The 10,917-nt window shown below is 67.6% G+C and overlaps 1 protein-coding gene across 3 annotated transcripts; it reads right to left on the bottom strand.

The window, feature by feature from the left end:
* Positions 1–2,342: 2,342 nt before the first annotated feature.
* On the bottom strand, positions 2,343–10,917 carry PANX2 (pannexin 2). Of its 3 annotated transcripts, XM_047785935.1 has the most exons (4): positions 10,645–10,708; positions 7,062–7,143; positions 4,057–5,496; positions 2,343–3,601 (listed from the first exon to the last, which is right to left on the bottom strand). In XM_047785935.1, the coding sequence occupies exons 2-4, from the start codon at positions 7,081–7,083 to the stop codon at positions 3,258–3,260; spliced, it is 1,806 nt and encodes a 601-aa protein (XP_047641891.1). In that variant the 5' UTR covers positions 7,084–7,143; positions 10,645–10,708; the 3' UTR covers positions 2,343–3,257. The 3 variants fall into 3 exon arrangements, with proteins under 3 accessions (XP_047641891.1, XP_047641890.1, XP_047641888.1); XM_047785934.1 differs by lacking the exon at positions 7,062–7,143 and having other exon boundaries at positions 2,343–3,502; positions 10,645–10,917; XM_047785932.1 differs by lacking the exon at positions 7,062–7,143 and having other exon boundaries at positions 10,645–10,917.

The raw sequence follows: 10,917 nt of genomic DNA on the forward strand, positions 1-10,917 counted from the left end.
AGACGTGGGCAGGGGCGGCCGGGGGAGAGGGGGCCGGGGAAGCGGCAGGGTCCGCGGTTGGTGGGCGGTGGGGGCCCTCAGGACAGCCCGTCCAGCCGGTGCCTGGTTTGGCCTTTGAGGTCAGCCCACCTGCGGTCAGAGCTGGTTCCAGGAAGGGGGCGCCTGGCCCAGACCTGGTGACCCGTGCAGGTCCCGGGAGGGTTCTCAGTCTGGCGGTGGCCCTCCTGCGGACGGGCTGCCGTGAGCCATAGAGGCCCCTGCCCCCGTTCACTCGTGCGGGGCGGGCTCCCGCTCCCGCCCACAGGCTGGGCTGTGATCTGTTATCTAAACAGCTTTGGGCTGAAGTCGAGCAGCCAGGCCCCTGGCCCAGGCCTCTGTCCAGTTCCTGTGTGCCAGCTCAGGTCGATTCTGCCCTCCTGCCCTCCTTGGCCATTCACACAGGAGAGCGGCTGTGCGCGATTGCCTGGGGCCTAGCGGCAGACAGGTTGAGAAGCCCAGGTGGGGCTTGTGTGAGGACCAGAAGCCTGGATTGCAGCCTCAGCTGACGGCTGGGGTCCCAGTTCTCCGGGAGCCCCTCCTCTTGGGAGAGGTGCAGGGAAGGAGCAAGCAGATTCGGGGGGCGGGGGTGTCAAAGGAACGTCCCATGGCACCTGTGGGGAGATGGATGTGTCTGTGGGACACTGACTCGGCCCCTTCTTTCCCAGCAAGCCAAGGCCACGGGCCAGTTCACACCCCAGAGGCCACGTGTTTACTCCAAGGAGCAGGCCTCTGGATGAGACTGGGTCTGAAATGTCCTGCCAGGCCTTGGCTCAGGGGACAGGGCTGAGCAGAGCAGTCTCAGTGAAGACACGGGGGGTGGGGGGCGCTCTGTGGCTGCTGTGCCCAGCGTTGCCTGGACCTGTGCCTGTGGAACTCCCATGGCCTTGGGGCCTCACCGCACAGGGTGGAGCCTCGTCCCTACACGGCTCAGGGTCATCTCTACTCTGGGCAGAACCACAGCGTGTGCCCGGGTCGGGGTGGGACGGCCGGGCTGGACTCCAGCCCTACTTAGGGTATGGCAGGGGGACCTGGCAAATGCTGCTGCCTGAGGCCAGCAAGACGGGTCCCCGGGTGGGTACTGTCATCCTGCCAGCAGGGTCATCTTGGCCCCGGTGCCCGGCTCACCGGCACAACGGAGCTGCTTGCTTGCATGGGACCAAGAGGGCTCTGGTCCAGAGCCCCTGACCGCCCCCCCCACCCCTGGGTACTGTGTCCTTGGGGGCTCCTTCTCCAAGTCCATCTGACCCAGGCCAGGCGCCTGACAACTAGGGCCACGCCCCTGCCCTGTGCTCAGAGGTCAAGCACGCAGGCCAGTCCTGTAGCTGCTCACCCTGCAGAAACCATGGGTTCCCTCTCCTGGCCCGGTGACTGCCTGGGGTGCCTCCCCGTGAGGCCCCAGGTGGGGTGTGCCCCCTCCCCTCTGCTCTCACGGCCTCACCACGCCCAAGTGATGAGAAAAAAAACCACATCGGTGAGTCCCCATTGTGGCTCAGTGGTAATGAATCAGACTAGTATCCGTGAGGACGTGGGTTCGATCCTTAGCCTCGCTCAGTGGGTTAAGGATCCCATGTTGCTGTGGCTGTGGTGTAGGCTGGCAGCTGCAGCTCCGACTCGATCCCTAGTCTGGGAACCTCCATGTGACACAGGTGTGACCCTAAAAAAATTAAAAAAAAAAAAAGACACCCAAAACACAGATCGATGGATTGTCCCCATTCTCGGAAAGCCCAGCCCATCGAGCCGGGTTGCTCCACGGAGGCCTGCGGAGGGGCTTGGAGGAGGCCATGCCGGTCAGGAGGTCACGCTCTGATTCCTGCAAAGCACCCGCCATTGAGGCCTGCACCCCACCTGCCCCAGCCACCTGCCTCCCAGGAGCCTCTGTTCAGACTCTCGGGGTCCCCCGCCACGGCCTGCAGGTGTGTGACTCCTTGGTGAAGCCCTGGGACCAGCCTCAGCCCCGCCTGCGTCCTGGGCCTGGTGAGACAGGCGCCCTGCCCTCCATCCCAGTGGCACGAGCACCGCCAGATGGCATCAAGGGCGCCTCTCCTGGGCAACCCTCCCGAGTCCCGCCCGATCTTGCTGCCCCCCATGGACCTGGGCGCTCCCGCCCCCAGGCCTCAGACGGCGGACGGCTTCCTGAGAGGCCCACTGCAGCCCCCTGGCAGCCCGGGATGCAGGACACGCCCGTTCCGAGCGACAACGTGCTCTTGCCCGGCTGGGGATGACCGGAGGGCGGGGCCGCCTCCCAGGCCCTGCCGGTCCCCAGCACCTCACGCCGTGCAGGATGGACCACTCGGGACGCAGGGTATCAGAATAATATTTATTGATATGCTCGGTGCTACCTTGGTAATACTGTCACGTCGTCGCCGTGGCTGAGGTAATAGGGACAGCCCCGCCCATCACCGGCCCTGGGCCCCCATGGAAGCCTGGTGGACGCCGGCCGAGCCAGGGGGCTGGAGGCCTGGAGGGGGCATGGTTATTGCGTTGGATTCCTTCCCTCGCCGGCGCGCTGGCACCCACGCCCAGCCTCTCCTGTGCCCGCTCGCGCCCATGCTCGCAAGCTTCCAGGATCACGCACACATCCACTGGCACGCTGGCGCCCTCGCCCTCTTGCACACACACTCGCACACTCACACACACACCATCCTTTGTTTTAAGTGTGTCCCAAGCCTCCTGATAATAAACAGACTCGCTGCTTACAGTCACCACAGTAAAATAAGGTACGGGTTTGTCGGGTACGCGGAGAAAGTGCACGTTGCTCTTGGACTGGAGCACGGACCCCAGCCCCTCCCATCAGGGGCTGCCGGGCCCTGCAGGGTTGAGCCCCGGAGGTGCCCCCACCGCCGCCGCCAGCTCCCTCCTGAGTTGTCCTGCCACTGCCCAGGCCCAAGACAAAATCGACTAAAAAAATAAATTCTTCATCTCAGCCGAGCCCCTGGTGCAGGGGGCGAGGGCGGCTCCGGGCCTTTCTGGCCGGGCCCCCCACCCCCGGGGTCACGGCCAGCCCCTGGCTCAGCCAGCGCCCCGACAATGCCACCTGGGGGCCGGATGGGAGAGGTGCTGAGCCCTGAGGCAAGCGGACAGGAGGCGGCGGGGGGGTGGGGGGGTGGGCAGCGGGCAGTGCCGGGCAAAGCGGAGGCCGCATCCACGCAGGGCTGGGGTCAGTGGCGGGCGCGCCACCGTCATGCAGAGGGCCTGGGGCGGCCGGGCAGCCCTGCCCCTCAGAACTCCACGGTACTCACTACCGTCCTCGGCTCGTCGAAGGTGGCGATGAGGATCTGCTGCGGGGGCGGGATGGCGATGAGGCTGCCCACGTCCGCGGGGGCCCGGGGGGGCCCGTCCTCCTCTTCCCGGGCCTCGTACAGAGTGCTGATGTGCAGCAGCGGGTGGGTGGCGTTGCGGCTCAGGATGGCCAGGGGGTCAGCCTTGCCCAGGCTGGCTGGCGACAGCGGGGCCGGAGCGGGGGCTGCGGGGGGTGAGCAGACGTGAAACGGGCCCCCGGAGGGGAGCGAGGCCCGGGCTGGCTCTGCTGGGTACAGGACTTCCTCCTCTGGGAGCGGAGCATCTGCAAACAGCCCAGAGAACACAGAGCCCCTGCAGGCCCCGCTCCCCCCTGCCCCCCGCCCCCCCACCTGGCGGCAGGGGGCTCAGGGCTCCCAAGCACCTGCTCACAGCCTCCTGACCGAGCCGCCCCACTGTTGCTGCCCCAGGAGCAGCAGCACCCAATCCAGAACCTTCTCAAGGCGCTGGGCCCTGCCAGCCCCTGACCCAGCCTTCACCTTCTCCTGGTCTGCCTCACAGGGCCCTTCTCCTGGACTGCCTCACAGGGTCTCGCCTGCACTCAGCCCTGCAGTGGGCTCACCTGTCCACCCGTCCCCTGCCTCCATCCGCTGGCTCAATCCTCAACCTCTTTCACGGGTCCCCAGCGGCGCGCTGGGGAGGGGGTGGGGGGAGGGGGGTGGGCGTGGGCCCTCCCTTCCCTGGGGCCCTCTGCCCCCCCCAGCCCCAACCAGCCCCTACCTGCGGTAGGTGCGGCGGTCAGGCCCAGCCCGCACTCCTCTGCCTGGGACAGGAAGCCCCCCTCCTGGCTGCGGGAGGTGGGCAGGGCGGCGGGCATGGCCTCGGCCTTGGCCTTCTTGGTGCCCAGGATGTAAGGGTGCACGTCCAGGGAGAAGTGGCGCGCGTGCTTCTTGTCCGGGGCCGGCCCCGCGTCGCCGCCGCCGCCGCCGCCCTTGTAGTGGTGCGCGGCGCGCGCGCCCGCGTCCAGCAGCGGCGCGATCAGCGTGTCCGTGGCCGTCTTGCGGCGCACGGGCTTGGGCTTCTCGGCCTTGCTGTTCTCCACGCGCATGATGGCCAGCGGCTCCTTGAAGGGCTGCGGCAGCGCGTTGCTGGTGGGGATCCACTTCATCTTCCTGCGCGGCCGCTTGACCACGGGCGGCTCGGCCGCGCCGGCGGGCTCGGCGGGCTCGGCGCTGGGGTCCGCGGTCTGCACGCCCGCGTCGCGCACCGTGGGCGTGGCGTCGTGGTTGGACTGCGCGAGCGCGGCCAGCAGCTGCCGCACCACGTTGTCGTACATGAGGTCGCTCTCGTTGGTGATGAAGTCCAGGCGGTTGAGCGACTTGATGTGGTCGCGGTTCTCGTTGCAGAACATGGCCAGGATGTTGATGTCGCAGAACTGGGAGCGGCGCCACTGCCGCCGCGTCTTGATGCCCACCTTGTGCAGCTTGTCGAAGATGAAGTTGCTCTTGCGGAAGATGAAGAGGTGGATGAGGTTGACGAGGATGATGAGGTTCATGGAGCAGAGCAGCACGATGTCCACCCCGGCCACGATGCGCTGCAGCTGCACGGAGGGCAGCTTGCAGCTGACGCGCACCGCCGGGCCCCCGCCGCCCGGGGCCGCGCCCAGCGCGCAGGTGAACTCGTTCTGCTTCTGGGTGGCGTAGTAGGTGCACAGGTAGGAGATGGGCGCCACGCTGAGCAGCAGGATGAGCAGGTGCCGCGCCAGGTAGAGCTTGGCCAGGAAGTTGCTGCGGCCGCGGCGCTCCAGGTACTTCTCGAACAGGTTCTGCTCGGGGCTCTTCTCCTTCTCGGCGTTCTCGATGATCTCGCGCCGCTCGCGCTCCGTGATGCCGGGCCCCTTGGACTGGATCTGCTTCTCGATCTTGGGCGCGCGGCCCTCGGCCGCCCGGTGGTAGCAGTTGTCGATTTCCTGCAGCAGGAAGTTGAGCTCGGAGGTGAGGCGCGTGGACGCCAGGAACTCCCAGCCCAGGGCGGGCACGTACATGATGGCCGCGAAGGCCAGCAGCGAGTAGGGCAGCAGCTTGTGCTCAAACAGCGACGGCCACAGGCTGGCGTCCACGCCGGGCAGCGCGTCCCGCAGCTCCGTCCAGCAGTAGCCGCGGGCGTACAGCGCCTGGTCGCGGGTGAAGTTGTGCGGCGTGTAGCAGTAAATGGGCTCCTCTGGGGGCAGAGAGGAGAGGGCGCTGGGCGGGCAGCACCGCCTGCCTGCCTGCCTGCCGCTCAGCTGCCCGCACAGGGACTGCTCTTCTTTAACTAGAAACCCTATGACAGGGGCGGGGGGGGGGGGGGGCTGCCCTCCACCTTGGCGGTGTGTGTGTGGGGGTCTCGCCCTGGGGGCCCCTCCCCTCGCCCACGGCCGTGGCCCAGGTGGAGGTGAGTTGGGAGGAGACAGCCCAGACCCAGCCCCTCTCCAAAGGCCACGGGACCTCTGTGTGCACATGGGGAACCCGTCCCAGAGGGGGCGGCGCCCACACCACTTGGCCAGGTCCCTCCTCCAGTGGCGCAGCCGGACCAGCCACGGCCTCGTGCTGCCCCAGGCTCCGCATTTAGGAGCCACGTGTCCCGGACAGACAGGGCCCACCTGGCCAGAGGCAGTTACGGTGGCACAACTGAAGAAGAACAAGTGTGGCCCTGCGTGCCCTCGAGAGGTGAGGCGCAAGGCAGGCCTGGGCACCTGGGATGCCAGGTGGGCAGGGCAGCGAGCCTGAGGTGTGCCCTTCACCGCCAGGACCAAATGTCTGCCACTGAGAGGGAACAGGGGGGTCCCTCCCACACGGGGAAGGAAGGCCGTCCCCGCGCTGCCTTCCCTCCCGGACAAGGACGGGCACAGACCGGGGCGGAGGATCCTGCGGGGCCGGGCCGCCGGCTGGGTCTCACGTTGGAACGCTTCCTAGACGGGAGAGCGTAGCCGCTCGGAGCCACCCTCACGGACCCCGAAGGCCGGGCCACCCACTGCCAGGCCAGGCTCCCACCCTCCTCACCGCAGCTCGGGGCTCGTGGCCCCTGCAAGCTGGCGTGGCCGGGCCTCGCCCAGAGAGCCCCGTCCCACTGACCGGAGGGCACTGCCCCCCGCCCGACCACAGCCACCAATAGGCCTGGACCCCTCACCCAAAGGACGGCTCCAGGGCGTGTCTGCCCACGCTCCCTCTGCTCCAGCTTAAGCCTCTCACCCCATGGGGACCTGAGACCAGGAAGCAGCAGGAACGAACATGCCTGCCCGCCTGCCCACCTGCCTGTCTGGGCAGGCTCCTCCAGTCCCAAGGCCTGCTCCGTGCTAAGCCCCACCTGTGACGCTGGGAGAGGCAGATGGTCGCTGCGGGGGCCTCGAAGGGGTCAAGGGGGCTGGCTATGGCAGGTGGCTCCAGCCCAGCACGCGGAGGTCACCCGGCCTCCTCTGTGCACGGAGCCCCAGGGCACTGCCGGCAGGATGACAGCCCCTCACCGTCCTGAGGCTCGAGGGGGGCTCACGGAGGGCCTCAGGTGGCGGGGGCCACAGCCATGGCAGCAGGCCCTTGGGCTCCGCAGGGTGCAGGTGCGGGGGCATGGGCCAGTCACGGAGGCCTTGCGAGCAGGAGGGGACATGCGGCGTGGGCTCTGCCGAAGCACACGAGAGATGGGGCTTGGCCACAGACGGGGAGGGTCAGGAAAGGCTGGTCCCCACAGCCCGAGGTCCCTGAGGAGCACGCGGATCTGAGCTCAGAACACAGAGAAGGTGTGGGACCCACCTCGTGGTTGAGAAGATGGCATTTTATTCACTTCTTGTCCTCACAGCCGACCCCGGGGCCAAGGAAGGGCAGGTGCTCTTCTCTGGGGGAAAAGGACAGGGCGGGGGGAGGTCCCCAGACCCCAGGGGAACCAGGTGGCCTCCCCGGCGCTGAGGCGTGAGGGGGCCGGCCCCCCGTGTGAATGCCACAGGCAGAGGAGCCAGGCCGCCCGCGGACGGAAGCAGGGCCCCCGCAGCCCCCGGTCCTCTCACCTCTGCCACCACCTCTCTGCCTGTCGGGTAGGGTGGGGAGCAGCGAGGGACGCGGCCCCCTGGCCCCGAGGGCCCTTCTCCAGGGTCACGGCCTTTCCTGGCCCACTAAGCAGATGGCGCCCTTGACAGCCCAGCGGAGACTGCACTTGTCACGCAGATACCTGGGGACGCACGCGTGTGCAGTGGCCCTGGCACCGAAGCGCTGCGGTTGCAAGTCCTGGCCTGAGCTGCAAACCCAAGGTGCCAGCACGAGTCCCGTGGGGACGTGCAGACCCAGCCCGCTCAGCAAGGGCACCTTTCCTAAGAGGATGGCACCGTGTGGACACCAGACCTGGCTGTCCCCAGCTATCCCAAGAGAGGACACTGTGGCCAGGGTCCTCACCCATGGGTGCTCCTGGGACCCCCGGCTCTGGGGAGAACATGGGGCTGCTCCTGGTCCCCAGGCCAAGCCCAGCTCTCGACCGCGTCCTCTCAGCCCCTGCACGCACCCCAGTTCCCTCCCAGACTCACGGCTGCCTGCCCTGCAGACCCCCGGGCCTCCCGGTCCTTGGGGGGCAAGACGGTCGCCCATCCCGAGCTGGGTGAGCACCTCAGAGAGGCGTGCCCAGGCAGGCCGCCCTGGGAAAGGTTGCAGGTTCGGTTCCAGACCACGGCAGGAAACCGAATGTCACTGTCCAGCGAGCCACACGCGGGTTTTTCTTTGCCAGGGCTGCAGAGACACCGTTTACGCTGCGCCGTAGGACACGTCTACCCGCTGTACGTACGCGCATCTGAACTCAGACTGTACGCGCTAACTCCAAAGACTCTCCTGGAGCTCCCTCGCGGGTTAGGATCAGGCGTTGCTACTGCTGTGGCTCTGAGGGCAGTTGTGGCGCAGGTTCGGTCCCTGGCCTGGGTGCATCCACATGCCGCAGGCTTGGCCGAAAGGCAAACAAAAAACCCTCTTCCTGCTAAAACACGCTCCCATCATCTCAGCCTTCAGGGAGTCGCGATCCTTTGGCAACATTAACATCAAGGGTCGCCGACGGGACGACTACGGTGACAACGGAACAGCCTGAAGTCTTGTGAGAATCACCAAAATGTGACACAGAAACACAAACCGAGCAGATGCTGTTGGAAAACTGGCACCAAGACACTTGCTCAGCGCAGGGCTGTCACGCACCTTCGGACTGTCGGAAGGCAGGGTCTCTGCGAAGCGCCACATGATGAGCTGGGCCTCGATCCGTTCGAGGAAAAAGCCCAGGGCCCGTGGAACGCCCGCAGAGCCGGGTCCCCCTTCAGCTCTCGCCCGTCCTGTCTCAGCCGCGCACCTGACTCCTGGGTCCACCAGGAAGCGGGGTGACACGGCGGGGTGTCTACTGAGCAGTGAGGGGGACTTCCCGCCATCTGCCACCCTCCAGCCTGGGAACACGCACAGCCCTGGCGTTCAGGAAGGTCCCGGGCTAGAAGGCCAGTGCCACCCAGCTGGCTCCTCGAACCCCGGCCAGCACGTGCCTATCCCTGGGTCTCCACCTGCCAGGCTCCTCCTCTCCTCGAGTACGGAGAAGGGGCCTGGGGACCCTTCCAAGTCCTAAGTGAGGGTGCCTGAGACTCTGAGGAGCGCCAGGCAGATGGGCACTGTCCTGGGAGGGCCAGGGCAGCAGCCACACCACTCCCGCTGAGGGGAGCAGAGGCGGGTGCGGGGTGGCGGCTGAACCGTGAAACCCCTGCCACCCCATTTGTTCTGTGACCTGGAACAAGATTTCCTTGGGGCAAACCCGGGCCCGCCCACCAGACACACTTCTTGGCAGTGGGGTTTGGGCCCCAGGGTGCTGGGTGGCAGGCACCACCACCACCTGCCACCGCCCAGAAGACCTGCCTGCCACACAGAGAGGCATCGGCCCCTCCTGACCAGCGTGGTCACACGCCCGTCCCCAAACACAGGTGGGCCAGAGGGGCGGGTCACGTGGGGAGGCCAAGGGCACTGCTGGGGGCAGGGATGAAGGGCACATGGGGGGACCCTGGTGGCCCAGCCTGGGGGGCACAGAGGGTGCTGGGGGCAGCCCCACACGGGGTGAGCTGGTTCAGGGACGTGACCTTGTTTGGGAAGAACCTTTGCAGATGTGACCAAGGGGAGACGAGGTCAACTGGACCGGGCGGGCCCGGAGCCAATGACAGGCGGGCTCTTGAAACCAGCGAAGTGTGGACACAGAGTCCTGGGACAAGGTGTGGATACGGGGGCAGAGGTTGGGTGCTATGGTACAATGAAGCCATGGGAAGCCCACAGTTTTGGGGCCCCCAGCCCACGTCTGGACTGGGGCTCTGGGCCTCAGGCCTCGGCGCTGCGAGAGGATCCGGTTTGGTTGTTTTGAGCCACCTGTCTGTGCTCGTCTGTTATGGCCGCCCCAGGACACAGACACGGCTGTGTACACCCTACTCCCCAGGCCCCCGTGTGCCCCCAGCCCGGGAGTGGCACGAGGGAGGCAGCCTGGACAACGTCCGCCTTCAGGTCTGGCAGCCCAGGTCACAGGAATCCCAGGAAAGTGAGTCCGGGTCCCAGGCACACGGATGGGCCGCAGAGGGACCGCCCTGGACATCTGGACCCTGAGACCCCTTGCCAGCCGGACCCTGGGTGGGGGTGCCCATCGCACCTGTCCCACCCCCACCCTTGGGGGGCTCCCTTCTCCTTCCCACCTCACCTGGGGTCACGTCTCCTGAGGACGCCCTTGTGTGCCCCAGACGCCCTGAACCCCATCAGCAGGGTGTGTGCCGACAGGAGGCTCAGCCGCTCGGGCGCTGCCCTTGTCCAGATCTCTCTTCTACCCGCACAAGCTACAGCCGGAGGCTCGAGTGCCCACCGCCACCTGATGTGCTCCAGGTCCTGCCTCCCTCCCGGCCTCTGCCCCGGACCCTGCCAGGCTCCCCGCGTGGCGCAGCGGAAGAGCCCACTTCTCAGGGCCCCTCACCCCATGCCAGGCCCCACGACGCTGCCCAGCAGCTTCCAGGCCCAGCCGTCCTTCAGGTCATCTATTAGCTGTATGCACCACCCGCCACCTGTAACGTCCCTCCTGGTCCCCCGGCCCCTCCTCTCTCCCTCCGGACGCCGCCCACTCCCCTCGTGGCCTCTCTCATCTCTGGCTGGGCCCGCCGGGTCCAGGATGGGGCCGCCTGGTGTGAGCGGACGGCAGGGGAGAAAGAAAAAATCGGAGCGGAGGGTCCGGGAGGCAGCCCCGGCGACCCGCGCGCGCGACACACGCCAGCACCGGGCGGGCGGGGGGGAGCGCCGAGGGCCCGGGGAGCCGCCGCCCCCGCTGCAGGCCCCGGCGGGGCGGCCCGCGCGCCCCCGGCCTCACCTGCGAAGTTCTTGGTGAAGACCAGGGTGACCAGCAGGATGGGGACGAGCACGGTGCCGATGGTGACCACGCGGTCGAAGGGCAGCTCCAGCTTGAGCTGCAGCAGCAGCGCGGCCAGCGCGCCCGCCCTGTCGTCCTGCGCGCCGGGCAGGATGAGCTCGCGCAGTTTCTCTCCGGCCAGCAGCGCCGTCGCCATGTCCGCGGACTGCTCCAGGAGCTGGTGCATGGGGGGCGCGGGGCGCGCCGCCGCCCCCGGGGCAGGGGTCTGGCCGC

The sequence above is a fragment of the Phacochoerus africanus genome, chromosome 7 (assembly GCF_016906955.1).
Source record: "Phacochoerus africanus isolate WHEZ1 chromosome 7, ROS_Pafr_v1, whole genome shotgun sequence".
NCBI lineage: Eukaryota > Metazoa > Chordata > Mammalia > Artiodactyla > Suidae > Phacochoerus > Phacochoerus africanus.